Source organism: Symphalangus syndactylus, chromosome 10 (assembly GCF_028878055.3).
Source record: "Symphalangus syndactylus isolate Jambi chromosome 10, NHGRI_mSymSyn1-v2.1_pri, whole genome shotgun sequence".
Lineage (NCBI taxonomy): Eukaryota > Metazoa > Chordata > Mammalia > Primates > Hylobatidae > Symphalangus > Symphalangus syndactylus.
This window is the reverse complement of record NC_072432.2, coordinates 19,173,625-19,196,900: the sequence shown is the minus strand read 5'-3', so window position 1 is coordinate 19,196,900 and position 23,276 is coordinate 19,173,625. Positions and strand designations below refer to the sequence as shown.

The 23,276-nt window shown below is 45.4% G+C and overlaps 1 protein-coding gene across 8 annotated transcripts in view; it reads right to left on the bottom strand.

The window, feature by feature from the left end:
- Positions 1–23,276, bottom strand: part of PHYH (phytanoyl-CoA 2-hydroxylase) — a 63,325-nt gene that overhangs the window by 23,030 nt on the left and 17,019 nt on the right. For 7 of the 8 annotated variants that reach the window (XM_055296598.2, XM_055296596.2, XM_063610166.1 and 4 more), the window contains 2 exons: positions 22,146–22,280; positions 17,948–18,506 (listed from right to left, as the gene is read on the bottom strand). In XM_055296598.2, the coding sequence (XP_055152573.1) occupies positions 18,453–18,506; positions 22,146–22,280 (189 nt within the window). In that variant the 3' untranslated portion in view covers positions 17,948–18,452. Of the gene's footprint in view, positions 1–17,947; positions 18,507–22,145; positions 22,281–23,276 lie in introns of those variants that run through there. The other variant, XM_063610165.1, reaches the window with a different exon arrangement.

The following is a 23,276-nucleotide window of genomic DNA, read 5'->3' as shown; positions in this document are numbered from 1 at the left end:
ATAAAGTCAAATCAGCCTACACTGACTTTCTGTCCTCAGAAGTCTGCCTTTATTTTTTAGACTAAATAAGTCTGCAAATATATCTCCTGTGACATCCATCTCACTTCTGACTTTTGAGAAAAATGGGTAAGGCACAGAGCCCTGCCAGGAGTTTGTCTTTGAAATGAAATCAGATCTCTTGCCTACAACTTTCCCCTGATGCTCTCTTTGCTTTGCTCTCACCACACTTTATTCTGAAGCAGACACTCCTGAAGGTTTTTACTCCCTTGAGGAATGGACCTCAATAAGGTTCAGAAATTTAGGGGGCAATGCTTGTCTCTTTTTACAATTATTTTTATTGTGGTCAAATACACATAACCTAAAATTTACCATCTTAATCATTTTTTTTTTCTTGACACAGAGTTTCACTTTGCCACCCAGGCTGGAGTGCAGTGGTGCGATCATGGCTCACCACAACCTCTGCCTCCCGGGTTCAAGCGATTCTGCTGCCTCAGGCTCCCGAATAGCTGGGACTACAGGTGCCCCCCACCATGCCCGTGTAATTTTTGTATTTTTTTTAAGTAAAGAGGGGGTTTCACCATGTTGGCCAGGCTGGTCTTGAACTCCTGACCTCAAGTGATCCTCCTGCCCCAGCCTCCCAAAGTGCTGGGATTACAGGCGTGAACCATGGCGCCCGGCCTTAACCGTTTTCAAGTGGACAATTGGGTGGCTTTCAGTATATTCACATTGTGTTGGGCAACTACCACCACCATCCATCTCCAGAACTCTTTTTTCTTGCAAAACTGAAACTCAGTATGCATTAAACACTAACTCCCCGTTTCTCCATCACCATTCTATTCTCTGTCCCCGTTAATTTGACTATTATAGGGACCTCATATAATTGGAATCTCACATTAATTGTCCTTTTGTGTCTGGTTTAGTTTGCTTGGCACAATGTCCTCAAGGATTATCATGTTGTAGCATGTGTCAGAATTTCCTTTCTTGACCAGGCACAGTGGCTCATGTCTGTAAATCCCAGCACTTTGGGAGGCTGAGACGGGAGGATCGCTTGAGCCCAGGAGTTTGAGACCAGCCTGGGCAACATGGCAAAAACTCATCTCTACAAAAAATAAAAAACAATTAACCGGGCATGGTGATGCATCCCTGTGGTCCTAGCTACTCAGGAGGCCGATGTGGGAGGATCACTTGAATCCAGGAGGTTGAGGCTGTGGTGAGCTGTGATTGAGCCACTGCACTCCAGCCTGGGTGTCAGAGCAAGACCTTATCTCAATTTTTTTTTTTAAAAGATCACTTTTGTCGCTGCTTCCCTGAATGCATGTGACTGATTGAGGCTATCATTCACCTCCAGCCCTGCTACAGCAGTTTTCCTGTGTTGCATCTCATTCTTCTCTGTCATCATTCTACAAACTATTGTCAGATTCATCTTTCCACAGTGCAGCCAGGCACTGTGGCTCACGCCTGTAATCCCAGCACTTTGGGCGGCAGAAGTGGGTAGATCAGCTGAGGTTAGGAGTTCGAGACCAACCTGACCAACATGGTGAAACCCTGTCTCTACTAAAAATACAAAATTAGCCGGGCATAGCGGTACATGCCTGTAATCCCAGCTACTTGGGAGGCTGAGGCAGGAGAATCGTATGAACCTGGGAGGCAGAGATTGCTGTGAGCCGAGGTCACGCCATTGCACTCCAGGCTGGGCAACAAGAGTTAAAACTCCATCTCAAAAAACAACAACAACAAAAAAAAGGAGTCTCAATCTGTCATCCTGGCTGGAGTGAAAAGGTGTGATCTCTGCTCACTGCAACCTCTGCCTCCTGGGTTCAAGCGATTCTCCTGCCTCAGCCTCCTGAGTATCTGGGATTAGCATGCACCACCACACCTGGCTAATTTTTTTTGTATTTTTAGTAGAGATGGGGTTTCACCATGTTGGTCAGGCTGGTCTCAAACTCCCGACCTCATGATCCACCTGCCTCGCTTCCCAAAGTGCTGGGATTACAGGCGAGAGGCACCACGCCTGGCCAAAACCATCTTTCCACAATGCAAATTTGATCATATGACAATACCACCTATAATCCCCCAATGATGCACAGCACCCTACCACCCCCTTCTTTGACAACAGAGCTGAGATTCTGTCCAGTTCTCCATCATCCACATGCTTCAGAGACACCTGGATCCATCTCCTCATTGATCTTGATTGGTTAAGCCAGTCAAGGCAATCCCTTGCTAATCATTGTCTTAGGAAGGGGTTTACAAACTTGAGGCAGGGAGGAAGACTACAGTAGTGCAGAAGATTCTGGAAAAGGATTCTTAACTTTTAAAAAGAGCACAAGAAAGGATCCCTAGTCCTTAAAAGGAGACACAAAGAAAGAATAGAATTCTATTTTGCCTCTGGAAGGTGTGTAGAGACGCAATGCCTGGGGCCACTGCAGTCATTTTGTGATCATGAGAAGAATGATTGATCTGATGAGGACAGAATGTGCCCTACTCTGGGCTTCCAGTTACATGAGGTAATGCATTTTCTTTATTGTTTAAGCCTGTAGAGTTGACTTTTTCTGTTACTCACCACCAAAAGCATCCTGAGTTATTTACCACTGAACATGTTTTTTTCTTTTTTTGAAAAGGAGTCTCGCTCTGTTGCCCAGGCTGAAGTGCAGTGGTGTGATCTCAGCACACTGCAACCTCCACCTTCTGGGTTCAAGCAATTCTCCTGCCTTGGCCTCCCCAGTAGCTGGGATTACAGGTGTGCACTACCACGCCTGGCTATTTTTTTTTATTTTTAGTAGAGACAGGGTTTCACCATGTTGGCCAGGCTGTTCTCAAACTCCTGACCTCAGGTGATCCACCCGCCTTGACCTCCCAAAGTGCTGGGATTACAGGTGTGAGCCACTGCACCCGGCCTACCATTGAACGTTGAATAAACTCCAAATTACTATGTGTGGTGTAAAAGGACGTTCATCATCCATCCCTGTTGACCTCGCCAGTTGTCTCTCCCACTGTCTCACCCTCTGTGCTCTGGACTAACACACTCTTGCCATGCTGTGTGGATTTACTCTTTCTTGACATTCTCTCTCTAGTGAGCAGCCCTCTACTCCCTTGCCTATTGGACAAAGCCTTTCTAATTCTTCCAGATTATGACTGAGCACCCTCTTCTCCTCAATGCCTCTCTCCTTTCACCTCTCCTGGTAGAAGTGACCTTCTCTTCCTTGTGTGCCCCACCCCATTCTCTCCCTTTCGCCCTCACTTTTCCTTGTACATGACCCCACTTCTAGGTTCAGCCTCACTCCATGCACATAGATTTGTAGAAGATTGCTCTCCCTCTGCTGCCCACTTCTCCAGTAGACTCTGAGCTTGGGAGCAAAGATATGTCTTATTCAGTTCTGTTTCTCTCAGGGGTCGTGATAGTGCCCAGAACATCATGGTCACTCAGTAAATATTTACTAAAGGGTATTGATGTGGAGAGCTTAGTTGAAAGCTGGGAAAAGTGGGAAGGGTGGCCAGGCAACTCTGAGGGAACAAGGGCTGGAGTGCCGGTGAGAGGTGTGTGGTATGAGTGTGTGCACACATGTGTTGGCCAGCGTCTTGGTCTCTCTGTTGAGGGAATGCATGAAAGGGTGTCTGTGTGATGGTACAAGAGCTACCCAGTGGGTGAATGTGGGCTTGTGTGAGGCAAGTCTCCTGTGCGAGGAGGTATGAAAGGGGGGTTTGTTCCAGTGACTGGGGGTGTCTGTGAGACTGTTGGGAGTGAAATTCTGAGGACTGGATCAGAAGTGCAGAAGGAACACATGTAAACTTTTCTGATCACTCGAAATTTTGGTCCGCTTAAGATCTTTTCCTAAAGCCATATTTGCCATTTTTGAAGCCCTAGCTTCTAACCCTTTAATTATTTTCATTCTTACTCAACCTGCCCATGTTTTCCACACCTCTTTTTAGTAACCAGAATGGAATGAGGCAGACTGTCCTTAATAATAAGCAGATCATCACCTATTATATATGAAACACAGGGCTTTTTTGTTTGTTTGTTTGAGACAGGGTCTCACTTGTCATCCAGTCTAGAGTGCTGTGGTGCAGTCATGACTCACTGCAGCCTCGAGCTCCTGGGCTCAAGCAATCCTCCTGCCTCAGCCTCTCAAGTAGCTGGGGCTACAGATGCATGCCACCACACCCGGCTAATTTTTAATTTTTTCGTAGAGACAGCGTCTCACCATATTGCCCAGGCTTGTCTCGAACTCCTAGCCTCAAGCAGATCTTCCCACCTCAGCCTCCCAAAGCTCTGGGATTACAGCGTAAGCCACTGTGCTCAGCCCAGGTGTTTTAAAAAACAATTGTTTTATACATTCACTCTTGTAAAATAGGCAGTGTATAGGAATTCCCTGAGATCCTCCAGGCCACAGGATGATGAAGGATAACATGTGTGATTTTGTCTTTTTCTTGTTTTAGAGGAAGACACAGGACCCCATCGGGGTAACGAGGAATCAACACAAGATTATGGGTGGTCTGGAGCTCTCCCCCTCCTGCCAGGTTCCAGCAACATCCAAGGCACAGTCGTGACTGATTTGGGGCTGAGTTTTGTCATATTCATTGATAAATAGATCCTTATTTTTTGAGACAGGGTCTCCAGCCCAGGCTGGAGTGCACTGGTGCGATCATCCTCACTGCAGCCTCAACCTCCTGGGCTCAAGTGATCCTCCTGCTTCAGCCTCCTGTGTAGCTGGGACCACAGCTGCACACTACTATGTCCAGATAGTTGTATTGTCTTTTGTAGAGATGGGTCTGACTATGTTATCCAGGCTAGTCTTGAACTCCTGAGGCCAAGCGATCCTCCTGCCTCAGCCTCCCAAAGTTCTGGGATTCCAGGTGTGAGCCACTGTGCCCAGCTCTAGACCCAATTTTAAGATCTTTTTTTACCAAGTGAAGTCTGAATGGGCTTCTCCACAAATGATAAGAACAAAAGAGAAAAATATCCAATACTCTTATTTACTCTGCAAAAGCACTCCATGAAGCCCTATTTTATAAATGAAGAAGCTAAGGTCTAGAGATGTTCAGTGACTTGCGTAGGAAGGTACATAAAGCAGCCGGGGTTTCACCTGAGGCCTGGCTGTGGGGAGCACTCGAGGGACTCTCCAAGGAGAGCTGGGGACTGAGTATGGGGTTTGGTCCTTTTTTTTTTTTTTTTTTAATTGGCTCTGTCATTGGTCTAGGAAAAGACTGCAGACCAGGAAATGCAGGTTTCAGGCCAGGAAGAGATTCTGCAGATCATGTGGTGGAAAGAAAGCTGTGTTTCCTGGGGTGTTAGCTGCAGCTCCAGTGACCATACCCCCAGGGTCAAGTCACAAAACCCCCCAGGATCAATGTTGAACTGTGTCCAGGAAGAAGCAAGAAATGAAGAGTGTGGCTGGTTGCAGTGGCTCACACCTGTAATTCCAGCACTTTGGGAGGCTGAGGCGGGCAAATCATGAGTTCAAGAGATTGAGACCATCCTGGCTAACACGGTGAAACCCCGTCTCTACTAAAAATACAAAAAATTAGCTGGGCATGGTGGTGAGTGCCTGTAGTCCAGCTACTCGGGAGGCTGAGGCAGGAGAATGGCATGAACCCGGGAGGCGGAGGTTGCAGTGAGCCGAGATCGTGCCACTGCACTCCAGCTTGGGCAACAAAAGCGAAACTCCGTCTCAAAAAAAAAAAAAAAAAAAGAAAAAGAAATGAAGAGTGAGGGAAAGAAGACTGCTGATGGAGGAGAAGCCTGGCTTCTCAGAGAGAGGGAGAGGCTCTGTCTTGGCTCATCTTCATTTCACCAGAGACTAATCTAAAAAGACTTTATGAGGTGCTCACACAAGGCACAAACAAACAGGAAAGATCCCCTTCTGTGAATTTCGGGACTAACAGGAAAACCAGAGACCTTTTTTCCTTGGGCTTGGAGTTCCCGTCATCCTTTTAACAATCTTACGTTCTTTAAAAAAAAAATTGTGGTTAAATACACATAACATAAAATTTGGCATCTTAGCCACTTTTAGGTGTACAGTTCAGTGGCATCAAGCACATTCACACTTGTGTGATCATCGCCACCATCCATCTCCAGAACACTTTCCACCCTGCAAATCTGAACCTCTTTCCCCATTAAACAATAACTCCCCATTCTTCCTCCGTCCTGCCCCTGAGAACCACCATCCTACCTTCTGTCTCTATGAATTTGACTACTCTAGTGATGTCCGTTCCATGTAAGTGGAATCAGACCGTAATTATCCTTTTGCATCTGGCTTATTTCACTTAGCATAATGTCCTCAAGGATCTTCATGTTTTAGCATGGATCAAAATTTCCTTTTTTTTATGAGACAGAGTCTCACTCTGTCACCCAGGCTGGAGTGCAGTGGCGCTATTTTGGCTCACTGCAACCTCTGCCTCCCAGGTTCAAACGATTCTCCTACCTCAGCCTCCGGAGTTGCTGGGATTATAGGCACGTGCCACTACGCCCAGCTAATTTTTGTATTTTTAGTAGAGACGGGGGATTTCAGCATGTTTGCCAGCCTGATCTCGAACTCCTGACCTCAGGCAATCCTCCTGCCTCAGACTCCCAAAGTGCTGGGATTACAGGCGTGAGCTACCTGCTCTGCTTTTTAAGGAACTGAGGCTAAGATAGACATTTCCTGTCGCATGTCTGCTGAAGTTCTACCAAGGAAGATAAACCACAGCTTGTGAATTTCTTTGCAATTATAAGGAAAAAGCATCAGCAAGTGATCTGCCTGTGGTATGATAGAAACACCTGCTCCAGAAGTTAGAACTCCTGGATCTACGAACTTCATCTCTTATGCAAAGCAACTAAATTATTCTTCAAAGAATATGTAACCAGGCTAGGCGCAGTGGCTCATGCCTGTAATCCCAGCACTTTGGGAGGCCAAGGCAGGCGGATCACTTGAGGTCAGAAGTTCAAAACCAACCTGGCCAACATGGCGAAACCCTGTCTCAACTAAAAATACAAAAAATTAGCTAGACATAGTGACGGGTGCCTGTAATCCCAGCTACTTGGGATTCTGAGGCAGGAGAATTCCTTGAACCCAGGAGGTGGAGGTTGCAGTAAGCCAAGATCACTCCACTGCGCTTTAGCCTGACCAACAGAGTGAGACTTGGCCTCAAAAAAAAAAAAAAGAATGTATAACCAAAAACGGAGCAAAACATACTTACCCTGCCTCACATTTGTGAAGATTAACACCCATTACAACACTTTACAGCACTTATGGAATGCTTGCTGTACCATATGATCTCTTTCGATGTTCTGCCAACAAGCTAGATGTTTTCACTTTTGATTGAAGATAAACCTTGTTTTCTTTGTTTTGTTGCGATCATGGCTCACTGCAACCCCCACCTCCTAGGTTCTGGCAATTCTCGTGCCTCAGCCTCCCAAGTAGCTGGGATTACAAATGCGTGCCACCACGCCCGGCTAATTTTTTGTATTTTTAGTAGAGATGGGGTATCGCCATGTTGGCCAGGCTGGTCGTGAACTCCTGGCCTCAACTAATCTGCCCACCTCAGCCTCCCAAAGTGCTAGGATTACAGGCATGATCCACCGTGCCCAGCTAAGCCTTACTTCCATTTTTCAAATGAGTACTCTGAGACCCAGAGAAGTCAAGTAGTTTACCCAAGAGGGCACAGCTGGTTAGTACGAGAGCCAGAAATTAAGTGCAGGTTTGTCTGACCTCAAGCTCAGCATTGCTCCACTGTATTGTTCAGCCTGTCTAATTAGGTAATACAGGGAGGGATGTTCAGCTCCGTAAAGCATAGTAAGATGTACCCCGGGAGCTGAAGACACAGCTAGCTACATTTTTCCTAAGAAAGCCTGTGTTCCTAAGAAAGCCTGTGTTCTGGAGGTGAAGCACAAAAATCAGTGACTCGGGGACAAAAATTGGGCTTTTTAATTGCTGTTCTATTGGCCTGCAATTCCCTGAACCTCCTTTTTCCACTAGAGAGATCTCCAAACTCCATCCTTGCCATAATTTTTTAGATAGAGTTGGGGATGAGAGGGGCTGGCAGAAGGGATTACCCTTGCCGTGATGTTTCAAGTTGTCTCAAGCCCATGACAAAGGCTGGCTCTCTCTTATAAGAGGTATAGATTGTATCAAGGAATAGCAACTTTACCGAGAAAGAGATTAGAATGTTGGAACAATGAAGGCATATTAATAAAACTGTAATCACGCTTGGATAGGTGTTACCAACCATAGAAGAAGTAAGTCTGAAAATCCCAAACCTTCATCAGCTGCTCAAAAGTTCCAAAGTGTCATTGCGGCACTACTGACAAGAGCAAAGATGCAGAACCAATCCAGGAGTTCATGAGCAGTGGATTGGATAAAGAAACTGTGGTACATATACACCATGGAATACTATACAGCCACAAAAAAGAACTAAATCATGTTCTCTGCAACAACGTGGATGCAGCTGGAGGCCATTATCCTAAAGGAATTAACCCAAGAACAGAAAAACAAACACCACCCACATGTTTTCACTTATAAATAGGAGCTAAGTTTTGGGCACACATGCGTATAAAGATGCGAACACTAGACACTGGGGACTTCTAGAGGTGGAGAGGGAGGAAGGGAAGCAAGGGCTCAAAAACTACCTCCTGGGAACTCTGCTCAGTACCTGGGTGAGGGGATTGCAGTGGCACAATTAAGGAATCAGAGAGATCGAGGGGTTGAGGAGGAATTATTTAATTATTTACGTGCACCGACCCAGTTGGATTAACAACCAAAGGACTGAGCCCCGAACAAAGAGTCAAGTTACCTTTTAAGCATTTCGTGGGGCTGGGGGGAGAACTGTCCAGGGGGAAGCATATTACAGAAGCGAGAAACAAAGACAGTTATTCAATTAAGACATGCATTACATCATTTCTTACTTTTTAAGGAACAACATGTTTTATGACTTGAGATTATCTGCCTAGTGACCTTGCAGATAATCTCAGATGCACAGATGCACAGCTAGAGAAACAGAGTCTTCACAATGCCTGGGAAGGGAGGAGAGATAAGGCTCACTAGCCACAGAAAAACAAGCAGTTAATTTTAAAGGACTCCAGCTCTTTCTCTTCTTCAGGGGGAATTGGGTTTTCTTACATACAACTGAGTTTTTGCTTACACATTCTTTATTTTCTTTTAGTTCCTGTTTCAGGATCCATTGCACCCCAAACATCAGCATCATGGAAATATATCAAAACTGCACATGTATACCCTGAATCTAAAATAAAAGTTGAAATTTAAAAATTTAAAGAAAAGGCCGGGTGTAGTGGCTCACGCCTGGAATCCCAGTACTTTGGGAGGCCAAGGCAGGCAGATCATGAGATTAGGAGATCGAGACCATCCTGGCCAACATGGTGAAACCCCATCTCTACTAAAAATACAAAAATTAGCTGGGCATGGTGGTGCGTGCCTGTAATCCCACCTACTCAGGAGGCTGAGGCAGGAGAATCGCTTGAACCAGGGAGCCAGAAGTTACAGTGAGCCGAAGTCACACCACTATACTCCAGCCTGGTGACAGAATGAGACTCCATCTCAACAACGACAACAAAAAATTTAAAGAAAAAAGATGCAACGTGTGTGTTATGAACTGTGTCCCCCCAGTTACAAGTCCCTAGTACCTCAGAATGTGGATTTATGTGAAGAGAGCATCTTTAGAGGTAATGAAGGTAAAATAAAGTCATTGGATGTATTCATTCGTTCTCACACTACTATAAAGACATACCTGAGACTGGGTGAGGTGGCTCCCGCCTCTAATCCCAGCACTTTTGGAGGCCCAGGCGGGTGGATTGCCTGAGGTCAGGAGTTCGAGACCAGCCTGACCAACATGGTGAAACCCCATCTCTGCTAAAAATATACAAAATTAGCTGGACATAGTGGCAGGTGGCTGTAATCCCAGCTACTTGAGAGTCTGAGGCAGGAGAATCTCTTGAACCTGTGAGGCAGAGGTTGCAGTGAGCCAAGATTGTGCCACTGCACTCCAGCCTGGGTGACAAAGTGAGACTCTGTCTCAAAAACACACACACACACACACACACACACAAGAAATACCTGAGACTGGGTAATTTATAAAGAAAAGAGATTTAATTAGCTCACAGTTCCGCAGGTTATACAGAAATCACAGTGACATCTGCTTTTAGGGAGGCCTTAAGGAGCTTTAACTCATGGTGGAAGGCAAAGTGGGAAGAGAAAGTTCACATGGTTGGCCGGGCACAGCGGCTCATGCCTGGAATCCCAGCACTTTGGGGGGCCAAGGCAGGTGGATCACCTGAGGTCGGGGGTTCAAAACCAGCCTGGCCAACATGGTGAAACCCCATTTCTACTAAAAATACAAAAATTAGCCGGGCTTAGTGGCAGACACCTGTAATCCCAGCTGCTCGGGAGACTGAGGCAGGAGAATCACTTGGGCCCAGGAGGTGGAGGTTGCAGTGAGCCAAGATCACACCACTGCACTCCAGCCTGGGTGACAGAGCGAGACTCCATCCCCCCCCCCCAAAAAAAAAGAATGTTCACATGGTAAAAGCAGGAACAAGAGGGAGAGTGAGGTGCTACATACTTTTAAACAACCAGCTCTCAGGAGAACTCACTCACTGTCACGAGAACAGCACCAAGAGGATGGTGCTAAACCACTCGTGAACTCGGCCTCCATGATCCAATTGCCTTTCACCAGGCCCATCTCCGACACTGGGAATTACAGTTCAACATGAGATTTGGTGGGGACAGAGATCCAAACCGTATCACTGGGATAGACCCTAATCCAATATGACTGATGTCCTATAAGAAGAGGAAATTTGGACCCAGACACAGAGGGAAGATGATGTGAAGACACAGAGAAGAGACAGCCATCTATAAACCCAGGAGAGAGGCCTCAGAAGGAATCCACTGTGCCAATACCTTGATCTTGGACTTCCAGCCTCCAGAAAGTTGAGAAAATAAATGTCTGTTGTTAAAGCCACTCAGTCTGCGGTATTTTTTATGGCAGCCTGAGCCAACTCCTACAGTGTGAGTCATGAACTAGACTAGTGGACTTCATACTTTTTGACTACACCCAACAGTAACAAATTTATTTTGCATCGTGAGCCCAAATGAGCACGCACATTGGAAACCGAAGCACCACCTTTTCTTACGATGTGCAAGGCTCTCTCATCTTTTGCATTTTTTTCATTTTATTCTCTTTTGTTCTTTTTTTCAAAACTGACATTGTGACTCGCTAAATTAATATCAATGATGGGTCACCACCAAGTGGGTCCCAGAGTTTGACCTAACACCAGGTGATGAGTCTGTGTCATGTAGGAGCCGGGATAGGGTGACAGGCAAGGACTGGGGAAGTGGACGTTTGCTCAGGGAAGACTCCTTTCTCCTGGTGCAGTGACCTTCATCACAGCCCTTCCCTTCTTTCTTCTCAGAATTGATTTTACCCTCTCCCTGCAGCTAAACTATGAGATTCAGGTGTGTGGGTCAATGCTCGGTGCACCTGTGTTGCAATGAACACGGCGTTTGGGGCTATCTTCTTCCTTTTTGTAACCTGATCTTGCTTTGGGGCAATCTCGTTTCCTCTGATGAGTGATTTGGGGGGAGGTGGTGGCATATTCTCACCAATAGTCCCTCTCCCCACCTCTGTGGCCACCAGGAGGCAGCATGTGGCTCTCACTGCCTGAAAGAGCCTGTCCCTGGTGTTTTGACTCCAAATCAGGAGCCCCAGGGACAGGGGTGGGGGTAGAGGTCATCTCATCCCCAAAGCCACTGGCCTAGCCTGCCCCTTTGTGCTGTGCCTTGCCCCCCAGCGCCACTCATAGCACGTCCCCGAGCCCCAGAGAGCCTGCTGACACCATCTGTTTTCTGTTTCTCATGGTCAAGGGCAGTTTCTGTTGTTTGAAACCGAGATTCTGACTGCTACCGATAAGTACATTTAAATGGAATCCATGAAAATATCAACATCTCCCACCACACCCCAAAGTAGGTCCTTTGTGGGTTGCAAGTTACACTAGAGAGATCTGGTGGGGTGGTGGGGTGGGCTTTACATGTTGCCCTAAACTTAATCTAGATTAAACCCTGGTCACATCAAGAAAACAAAACGAACAGCTGCATATCACAGGTAAGCAAGCTCTTCTCTGCACCGAGGAGGGGAGGATAGCAGCAACTTCCTGCCCATCTCTCAGAAGCTGCGAGGTGTGAGGCCCCCAAATCATCGCTTCAGTGGTGCAAGGTGCCTCTTGCCAAGGGACAAGGCACTTGCTGGCTTTACTGAATTTGTGCATTCATCTAGAGTGGAGTGGGCAAACTAGCGCCTCCAAGCCCCATCTGGCGGGATGCCTGTTTTTGTAAATAGAGCTTTATTGGGTCCCAGCCACGCATGTTGGATTACATGTTGTCTCTGGCCGCCTTCCTGCCCCAGCAGCACAGTTGAGCAGCTGCCTCAGAGACGGCCCAGCTGCAAAGCTGAAAATATTTACTATCTGGCTCTTGACAGGAAAAAGGTTGCATCTTCTGACCGAAGGCAGAAATACCCAAACAGGCTGGGAGACAGTGTGGCCTGTCCTGCTGGGTATCCAGCCCCCAAATCACTCCCAATTTCTTCCTGTCCATTATTTTATTTTAAAATTTTATTTTAGCTTCTAAACGAGTCGTAAATTTCATGTGCTTCAAATCAAAATTAAATCAATGCAAAAAGTCCTGTTTCTTCGCCTCCCCAACAAACACCGTGTTCCAAGAAATGCCAAGCCTGAAGAAGAATGAAGGTAAGTCTGAAATTTTCAGAGGCCCAAGGAAGACTCTGGAATCTCTCGGAGCAAATATAAACCTCCCCAGGCCAGAGCATTACTGTCTCTGAATGATTGTGACTTTCCAGAGATGCTGGGCCAGGGCATTGCCAGTTTTGGAGCACTTTAAGAATCACTGTATGGCCGGGCGCGATGGCTCACGCTTGTAATCCCAGCACTTTGGGAGGCCGAGGCGGGTGGATCACGAGGTCAGGAGATCGAGACCACGGTGAAACCCCGTCTCTACTAAAAATACAAAAAAAATTAGCCGGGCATGGTGGCGGGTGCCTGTAGTCCCAGCTTCTCAGAGAGGCTGAGGCAGGAGAATGGCATGAACCCGGGAGGCGGAGCTTGCAGTGAGCCGAGATTGCGCCACTGCACTCCAGCCTGGGCGACAGAGCAAGACTCCGTCTCAACAAAAAAAAAAAAAAAAAAAAGAAACACTGTACGAGCTTGGTAACAATGCACATTGAGAGTGCATCTCAAGCCCAGATCTTGGTTTCCAACAGTTCCCAATAAGTAGAACCAGGGCTCCTTGGAGAAATGGCTCATTACAGGACAAAGGCCAGGAAGACACAAGATAATCCTGGAGCACCTTGTAGTGCCAGAAAGTAAGGAAATAATAAAAATAAAATAAAATAATAAAAAAGCAAAAACCGTGTAGGTAGCTCATGCCTGTAATCCCAGCACTTCGGGAGGCTGAGGCAGGAGGATCGCTTGAGCCCAGAAGTTTGAGACCAGCCTGGACAATGTAGGGAGACCCTGCTTCTACAAAAAAATAAAAATAAACAAAATTAGCTGAGCATGGTGGTGTGCATCTGTGGTCCCAGCTACTCAGGAGGCTCAGGTGGGAGGATTGCTTGAGCCAAAGAGGTCAAGGCTGCAGTGAGCTATAATCACACCAGCCTGGGTGACAGGGTGAGAGCCTGTTTCTAAAAAAAAAAAAAAAAAAAGGTGGGGAGAGAAAAGAAATATCTGATCATCAATTCCTGTCCCAGAGTGGCAGAGAAGGGGAGGGGAAATTATCTGGGATTAAAAGATGGTTTAGATGATTGACGCAGTCATTTGCCAACAACTGTTTGAATACATAGCAGAATCTCTTTTGATTTGTTTTATGAGCAGTGAGACCACTCTTGGAAGCAGTGATATTAAAATTTAGAATGACTTGGGCATGGTGGCTCACGCCTGTAATTCCAGCACTTTGGGAGACCAAGGCCGGTGGATCACTTGACGTCAGGAGTTCGAGACCAGCCTGGCCAACATGGTAAAACCCTGTCTCTACTAAAAATACAAAAATTAGCCAGGTGTGGTGGCCAGTAATCCCAGCTACTCAGGAGGCTGAGGCAGGAGAATTGCTTGAACCCAGGAGGCAGAGGTTTCAGTGAACTGAGATTGCACCATTGCACTCCAGCCTGGATGACAGCGCAAGACTTTGTCTCAAAATAAAATAAAACAAAACAAAACAAAATGTAGAACTGCCAGTGAGGCTTAGAGCAAGTGTCCACAACGCCAGGACAGGTCCTGGAGGCTCCTGGGCAGCCTAGCATTACCAGTTTGGTTTCTGGACTTGGGCAGGGAGGGGAGGAATCTCAGGAGAGGGGCTGGAGCAGCTGGGAAGGAGGGTCAGCACTTCAGGGACTGAGGAGCTGAGGACGAAGGCTACTTACCAGCCATGAGAGCCCTTTTTTTTTTTTTTTGAAGTCTCGCTCTGTCACCCAGGCTGTAGTGCAGCGGTGCAATCTCGGCTCACCGCAACCTCCGCCTCCCGGGTTCACGCCATTCTCCTGCCTCAGCCTCCCAAGTAGCTGGGACTACAGGCGCCCGCCACCATGCCTGGCTAATTTTTTGTATTTTTAGTAGAGACGGGGTTTCACCGTGTTAGTCAGGATGGTCTTGATCTCCTTACCTCGTGATCTGCCCGCCTCAGCCTCCCAAAGTGCTGGGATTTCAGGCGTGAGCCACCTCGCCCGGCCTAAGAGCCTGTCAATGTGTTGGCAGCGGATGTAGCAGCCATGTTCCCAAGCTCAGCGCCAGCTCTGGGGAAAGCCAACTTCAGCTGAGGATACTTTGCAGTGCTGTCCTACAGCTCCTGTGACCCTCTTCCCTTTTGCTTTTCTGCACCCATTTTTCATCCTTCCCTTGTTCCCAAAGGCTGCTCTATTTCTTCTCTGGATAAAGAAGAAATGTCTTCACTAAGATATTAGGATCCAGTGCTGTCATTCCAGAGGTACTTGCATCTTAAAAGACAATGTTGGCTAAGGCAGGAGAATCGCTTGAACCCGGGAGGCGGAGGTTGCAGTGAGCTGAGATCACACCACTGCACCCCAGCCTGGGCGACAGAGCGAGAATCCGTCTCAAAAAAAAAAAAAAAAGAGAGAATGTCTAGAAAGAGGCTTGGTCCTCAAACTCATGGTGAGTGATGGAATCTCAGACACAGGTGGGAACCTTCTCAACCCTCTTCCAGACATGCTGAGCAGGGGCCACCTGTGGGATCTGCCTTGCTCGGGACAACGCTGTTATCAACTGAATGCCACATTCTTGTACTCATGGTATCTGACTGATGGTCCCTCTGTTATGTATTTTGAACATCATCAGGTACAAACCCTTGGCTTTTTCTTCCCCTCCCTTCCAGGACACCTAACAAAGGCCTTCAATGGACTTCAGACTTGACATCAAGCGGCTTCAGGCTTGAAATGAATGAGATGGAAAAATAAGCTTATTATAAATAAGATATTTATCTCCAGACATTCCAGCTGTATATGGCTAGTTGAAATCTGTTCTTTGGCTTTTCTACCATAAGTTATCCTCTTGGGCCAAAGAGACCAGCATTCAGCAAGTCGGCCACAGAACGCCCATAGTGATATGAAAACTCCTGTATCTCATTATGATCAAATAAATGCAAATTACAATAATCATATATACCACTTTTCTATTAGATAGTAAAAAATAAGGCCAGGCATAGTGGCTCACAGCTGTAATCTCAGCACTTTGGGAGGCAGAGGTGGGAAGATTGCTGGAAGTCAGAAGTTTGAGACAAGCCTACACCAAAAAGTAAGGCTCCATCTCTTAAAAAAAGAAAAAATGGAGGCCAGGTGCAGTGGCTCACGCCTGTAATCGCAGCACTTTGGGAGGCCGAAGTGGGTGGATCACGAGGTCAGGAGATTGAGACCATCATGGCTAACACGGTGAAACCCCATCTCTACTAAAAATACAAAAAATTAGCCGGCGTGGTGGCGGGCGCCTATAGTCCCAGCTACTCGGGAGGCTGAGGCAGGAGAATCGCTTGAACCCAGCAGGAGGCAGAGGTTGCAGTGAGGCAAGATCGCATCACTGCACTCCAGCCTGGGTGCAGAGCAAGACTCTGTCTCAAAAAAACAAAACAAAACAAACCACCCCCCCAAAAAAATAAACCATAGAAAAAAGAGCGGGGGAGGGGGAGGCTCCAAGCACACACAAGGAGCAAAGACCTTCAGTTTTCCCAAGCTATTAGTCTCAAAATTCACAGAAAAGGATCCTCGCAATTTGTTTCGTTTTGTGATTTGTTTCAGCACCTCATAAAGTCCTTTTAGACTAGATTCTGGTGAAATGGACATGAACCCAGGACAAATCCCCTCCCACCTCCCCTCAGTCTGATGAAATCTGGTGGAATTCCTTCCCCAGCTCTTCATTTTCCAGCCAACCCTGACTCCCACCTTTCACAGGACAGGTCCACATGGACAGTTTGAGGCACCCTACCTCATCCTGGTATCTAGTCCCACTTCATAGAGTAGGTGCTTGGATATTTTAGCCAGGCACTGTGGCTCACGCCTGTAATCCCAGCACTTTGGGAGGCCAAGGTGGGTGGATCACTTGAGGCCAGCAGTTTGAGACCAGCCTGGCCAACATGGTGAAACCTCTACTCTACTAAAAATACAAAAATTTGCTGGGTGTGGTGGCGTGCACGTTTAGTCCCAGCTACTCAGGAGGCTGAGGCAGGAGAATCACTGGAACCTGGGAGGCAGAGATTGCAGTGAGCCGAGATCGCACCACAGCACTCCAGCCTGGGTGACAGAGCAAGTCCGTCTCCAAAAAAATTAAAAAAAAAAAAAAAAAAAAGAGTGGGTGCTTGGATATTTCTTACATGCACTAATGGACAAAAGGGACATGGATCAGATGGGAAATGAATGTTTTCTGATGGGGACCAGTTGGTTTTCACTCACAAATGCACACAGGAAATAACAAATTGCTCTTCAATATTCCTACTGAAGTTTAGTTTTTCATATTCACTTTAAATTTGAAACAATTTAGAGTTTATTCCATAACAAAGCAGGGCTCTCTCCCCACATGTTGTTTACATAGGCATTCCTTCATTACGTTTTATTTCCAATCATCCCATAATCTAATTTCCTTAGAGCCTGTCAGTGATCTGCCTTCCCCAGTTCCCAGCGGGAGCTGAGCTTCACTTGCCTGTCCTCACAAACAAAACGGCACACATGGCAACACTAGATTTAGGAAAACTTGTGCTTAGCAGAATGACAAGAAAGGTACTCTGTTATTTCTTTCTTACTAAAGCCCTAACTAGAATTTGTAAAAATAAGGACTATGTCTCCTTGCTGCCCTCAGCTGGTACCGAAAATATGGTGCTGTCTTGAAATAAGTTTGTTCAGTCCACGCTCACTTCAAATCCAGGGAAAAGTATCTAAAAATTTCCCTATCGCTTGAAGGAGGTTAGGCTTCATTCATAAATGTGAAGGGATTCCAGCAGCCCTACCCAATAAGATACATCAAATGAAGTCACCCTCGTCTTTTATTTATTTATTTTTCTTCTTTTTTTTTTTTTTGAGACAGGGTCTTGCTCTGTCGCCCAAGCTGGAGTGCAGCTCACTGCAACCTCCGCGTCCCAGGTTCAAGTGATTCTTCTGCCTCAGCCTCCTGAGTAGCTGGGATTACAGGTGCGCGCCACCACGCTCAGCTATTTTTTTTGTTGTTGTTGTATTTTTGGTAGAGACGGGGTTTTGCCATGTTGGACAGGCTGGTCTTGAACTCCTGACCTCAGGTGATCCGCCCACCTCGGCCTCCCAAAGTGCTAGGATTACAGGTGTGAGCCACTGCACCCGGCCCTCATCTTCATTCTTTAGGAACAGAGGAAAGGACTGGAAAGAACAAGTCTCCTTGTTAAGGGGATGGTTGGGTTGAAGAAATTACAGGAGAAGGCCCTTGTCTGAGCCGGAATATTCACCTTTATTTGGACTCCATGACACCCTTCTTATGCCCTTGACTAAATGTGAATGTATTATACATGGTTCTAGATTTGGGGAAAAAAAAATCTCTTATGACACAAAATTGGTAGGGAATGGGTTTATCAGAAAGGGGATACAATACACACCCTAAGCTCCAAATCATTCACTTCTTCTTGGGTAAAGAGCTAACTGAATGAAAGAAATTGATTTAACACTTAAATTATACACCAACCACCTTTATTGGCTGCCGCCCTAAATTAGTTTTCCTTAAAACAGTAATATTTCACTTTTACTGTTTTTTTTTCATTAAAGCAACACCATTGTGCTGCAAAACTAACTCTATGCAATTAAGTACCTGATACATGTTTTCTGCTTTTAGCAAGTGATAGAAAAGGTTATATCATCTCATTAAGAAAACATTTTCCTTAGACATTTTGTTTGGTTTTGGTTTTCTGTTGAAAGAGTTACAGCAGATGGCTATTTCAAAGATTGGTTCTTTCTCCTTTCACAAGTCGAGCTCGAAACATCCAAATATCCTGGAAATAATACCGAACAGAGTGAGTTTATGGAACACTTCAATCCGCCCTCCATTTACCTTCAATTCCACCATAACACAAAGTTGATTTCTAGCCTCTATGAAAGGTTAAATAGGGAAAATAATCCCTGTAAGTTATATTGATTAGTAAACAAAACAACTCAAATTAAGCTACTTACTCAACTCTTTTTTAAAAATTTTTTGGGGACACAGTCTCACACCATTGCCCAGGCTGGACTGCAGCGGCTCACTGCAACCTCTGCCTCAGTCTCCCGAGTAGCTGGGATTACAGGTGTGCACCACCATGCCCAGCTAACTTTTTATATTTTTATTAGAGACACAGTTTCGCTACATTGGCCAGACTGATCTTAAACTCCTGGCCTCAAGTGATCTGTCCGCCTCGGCCTCGCAAAGCCTCCCAAGTGCTGGGATTACAGGTATGAGCCACCACTCCTTGTCTACTTAACCGACTTCTTAAACAATGTTAACTAAATTAAGTCAGTGGGTCCCCCAGCTGCTGTCAGTTCTGTTTTATTCAGCATATTTGTTGGTGCCAGGTAACATAACTGGGTCAATGTCATGTTTGGTTACAGAACAAACAGTTCACTGCCATTTTTCTGCATAATTTTTTTTTTTTTTGAGACAGAATTTTGCTCTTGTTGCCCAGGCTGGAGTGCAATGGCACCATCTTGGCTCATTACAACCTCTGCCTCCTGGGTTCAAATGATTCTCCTGCCTCAGTCTCCCAAGTAGCTAGGATTAGAGGCACGTGCCACCACACCCGGCTAATTTTATATTTTTAGTAGAGACAGGGTTTCACCACGTTGGTCAGGCTGGTCTCAAACTCCTGACCTCAGGTGATCCGCCGGCCTCAAACTCCCAAAGTGCTGGGATTACAGGAGTGAGCCACTGCACCTGGCCTTATTACTCTTATGTTACTTGTCTGAGCCATTTTGAGTGTTCTACTCCTGATGAGATGATAATAGTGAACTTGGTATCAAGGATTACTGCTTTGTTTGGTGGGTTTTTTCTCCCTTTGCCCTTAATAAAATAATTTAGATGTTCTTATTTCTTGGTTCTTGTTTATTTTTGAGCAAACAGCAAGGTATGGTGGAAAGAATAATTTTCAAATTTGACCTGACTCTGAAATCAAGCTTTGTCGCTTAGCTAGCTTAGATCAGCCTCTGGGACTTGTTTTCTTGTCATTGACAGCATGGAGCTTATACTGCCCCACTGGGTTTTGGTGAAGAAAATAAGAAAATGAATATGAATGTGCTTTTGTACTTTACAGAGAACTATGTAGCAGAGGTTAATATTGTTATTCTAAATATAACTTACAGAGTAATTAAACTAAATGTGGGAGGCATTCATTTAGCACAACCTTGACAAACCTCAAACATAATGTACATATATTTGTTCTCCCTTAAAATTTAGGATGTTAACTCAAAGCTCCAGTTGACAAAATGTATAGGCATTTTAGGTACTGAACAAAAAGAGAGGAAGGACAAGAATTTCTAGGACCTGCAAATGCAAAATCAGAGCATTTTCAGAGATGGGACACATTTCCAGGTTCTAAAGGGAGAAGCAAGATTCCTTTTTTTGTTGTTGTTGAGACAGAGTCTTGCTCTGTCGCCCAGGCTGGAGGGCAGTGGCGTGATCTCGGCTCACTGCAAGCTCCTGGGTTCACGCCATTCCCCTGCCCCAGCCTCCAGAGTAGCTGGGACTAAAGGCACCCGCCACCATGCCCGGCTAATTTTTTTATTTTTAGTAGAGACGGGGTTTCACCGTGTTAGCCAGGATGGTCTTGAACTCCTGACCTCATGATCTGTCCGCCTCAGCCTCCCAAAGTGCTGGGATTACAGGCGTGAGCCACCATGCCCGGCAAGAAGCAAGATTCCTGAGCTGGGAAGGTATTTCTGATGATTCCCGATGGCATGGTAGCATGGCACTGGTGCACAGGGGCCTACGACATGCTGAGGAGCCCACAGTTATCACTGCACTCAGTCTATCTGGGGTGCCTGCATGCATTTATGATGATCTAATGCAAATTTAAAGAATAGAATCTTCTTGTTTCAGAGGTTGAAATGTGCATATTCTACAAAGTAAGTATGCTTGTTTATTTGCCTTGATTGATAATTTGTCTATTAATGATCAGCAGTACTGAATATCCATGAGTTAAAAACAAATAATTTGAGCCTGAGCAACACAGTGAGACCCTATCTCTACAAAAAAAAAAAAAAAAAAAAATAGCCAGGGCACAGTGATGTGTGCCTGTAGTCTCAGCTACTAGGGAGGCTGAGGCAAGAGGATTGCTTGAGCCCAGGAGGTTGAGGCTGCAGTGAGCTGTGATTGCCTGGCTAACAGAGTGGGACTCTGTCTCTAAAAATAAACAGTTAGTTAATTAAATTTAAATAATTTACAAGTGATGATGTATATTAACTAGGAAACCATATGAAATATTGTCAAACGCCTGTTATTGATAAGCATTAGTGATCTTAAACTTCTGCTACATGCAAACTAGGCCTCTCATAAAACTCCAGATGCAAATTTACCAAAACAGAAACTTGCTCAAGAATTGCTTTCTGGGCATCTTACTGGATTTCCTAATGCATAAATACTCTATTATTTATTTATTTATTTATTGAGATGGAGTCTTGCTCTGTCGCCAGGCTGGAGTGCAGTGGCGCGATCTCAGCTCACTGCAACTTCCAATTCCCTGGTTCAAGTGGTTCTCCTGCCTCAGCCTCCTGAGTAGCTGGGATTACAGGCACGTGCCACCAGACCCAGCTAATTTTTGTATTTTTAGTAGAGATGGGGTTTCCCCATGTTGGCCAGGAAGGTCTCGATCTCCTGACCTTGTGATCTGCCTGCCTCGGCCTCCCAAAGTGCTGGGATTACAGGTGTGAGCCACCTCGCACAGCCATAAATACTCTATTCTATACGAATAAACATGGCCTATGATTGGATCTCAAACCTATAACTTTCCTTCTATCCCTTCAGAAGGCTCTTTTTTTTTTTTTTTTTTGAGACAGGGTCTCACTTTGTCACACAGGCTAGAGTGCAGTAGTGTGATCAGCTCACTGCAGCCTTGACCTCAAGCTCCAAGTGAGCCTTTCAACTCAGCCTTCGAGTAGCTGGGACTACAGCTATGCTCCACCCCACCTGACTAATTTTTATTTTTATTTCTTTTTTAGTAGAGATGGAGTCTCACTATGTTTCTCAGGCTGGTCTCCAACTCCTGGGCTCAAGTGATTCTCCTGCTTTGGCTTCCCAAAGTGTTGGGATTACAGGCATGAGCCACCATGCCCAGCCAGAAGGCAAGGTTTTGTCTTTGATTTTCTCTCATCTAATCTGCAGTTTTGTTTTCCTTTACTGTCCTGTGTGAAACAGGATGGCCTGCACACCTCTGGACAGCTCCAAGACACAAAGAAGCAGCAGGAAGTTCTCAAGCCTCCTGCACGGGGGCACAAGTGTAAATGGAAATTCCATTGTCATTTTTGGTGGGAGCTCAGTGATGTCCCTAAAATGAATCTAAACCCAAGCACTATATACTGTCAAATAAACTAGGTATGAGAATTACGAAGCATCTGAAGAAAAGAAAAACCTGAGATTTTTACCTTGCTATTGTATACAAACATACCTTCAAGTCCACGCTATTTTCAGCTCCATATAATTTATTTGCTATTCCTAAAACTTCCTTCTCGATGTTCTCTTGACTGGTGCCCTTCACGTCGATGTAGTGGCAATCGGCACTGGCGAAATGGCAGGAAATTGCCTGTGCAAAGTGAACAAATTGATATTGGAGAAAAACATCCCATGAATACTAGCGACCAAGCAGGGAGTCTTTCTTTTAGAAAGTCAATTATTTCACTCAGTATTTGATTTCTAAATGGAAAGTCAGGTCCATTGCGTCCTGTGTCAATCTCTTTGTAACTAAGCCTGTTTTTGTTTCCAGCTAAAAGTTAATTGAGAAATTTCAAAAGATCATTAATCAGATGTGACATTTATTGCTGAAAGGTATATATGAGAGAGGGAATAGAATTATGTCAGCAAGAGGTCTTTAGTTTTTTCTTTTAGCATTTGATTTTCCTAATGAATGGATATCCCAAAGCCTTAAGAAGGACTGCATTCCATGGCAGTTTATCTCAAAAGTTAGTTACCTGGTCCAATTTGGGATGGATTGTTATTTCAGTGGCAATAGATTATGAAAAGAACTAAAAATACTTTGAGAAAGAAAATAATGCAGACACCTTCTCTCAAATCAAAAGGACATTTAAAAGCCAATACCAGTGACATATATTACCCCTCTTGCTTCCTTCTGAGGGTAAGGATGAAATTACTTGGTTCTCCCTTTTTTAGAAAAAGTTATAAACAGATCTAAGCTGCAAAGCAATCGTTAAAACTTACCATTTTTGTCACAAGTGATCACACTTGTCAGAAAGACTTTCTACTTTGCCCCAAACAGCAAATTTCTAGGGAGTGGAGTCACAAACTCCATTGCCTCTGTAAGCCCTGGTGCCATATGGCACTGTAGCAGAGCCCAAGGCAAAGAGAAAACATGCACCCCTATATCTGTATCTTTATGTACTTATAGTAATATTTTTCCAGAACATTAAAGTCATTAAGCCTGGGCATGGTGGCTCATGTCTGTAATTCCAGTACCCTGGGAGGCCAAGGCAGGAAGATCACTTGAGGCCAGGAGTTCAAGACCAGCCTGGGCAACATAGCAAGACCATGTCTGTACAAAAAATGAAAAAATAAAATTAGCCAG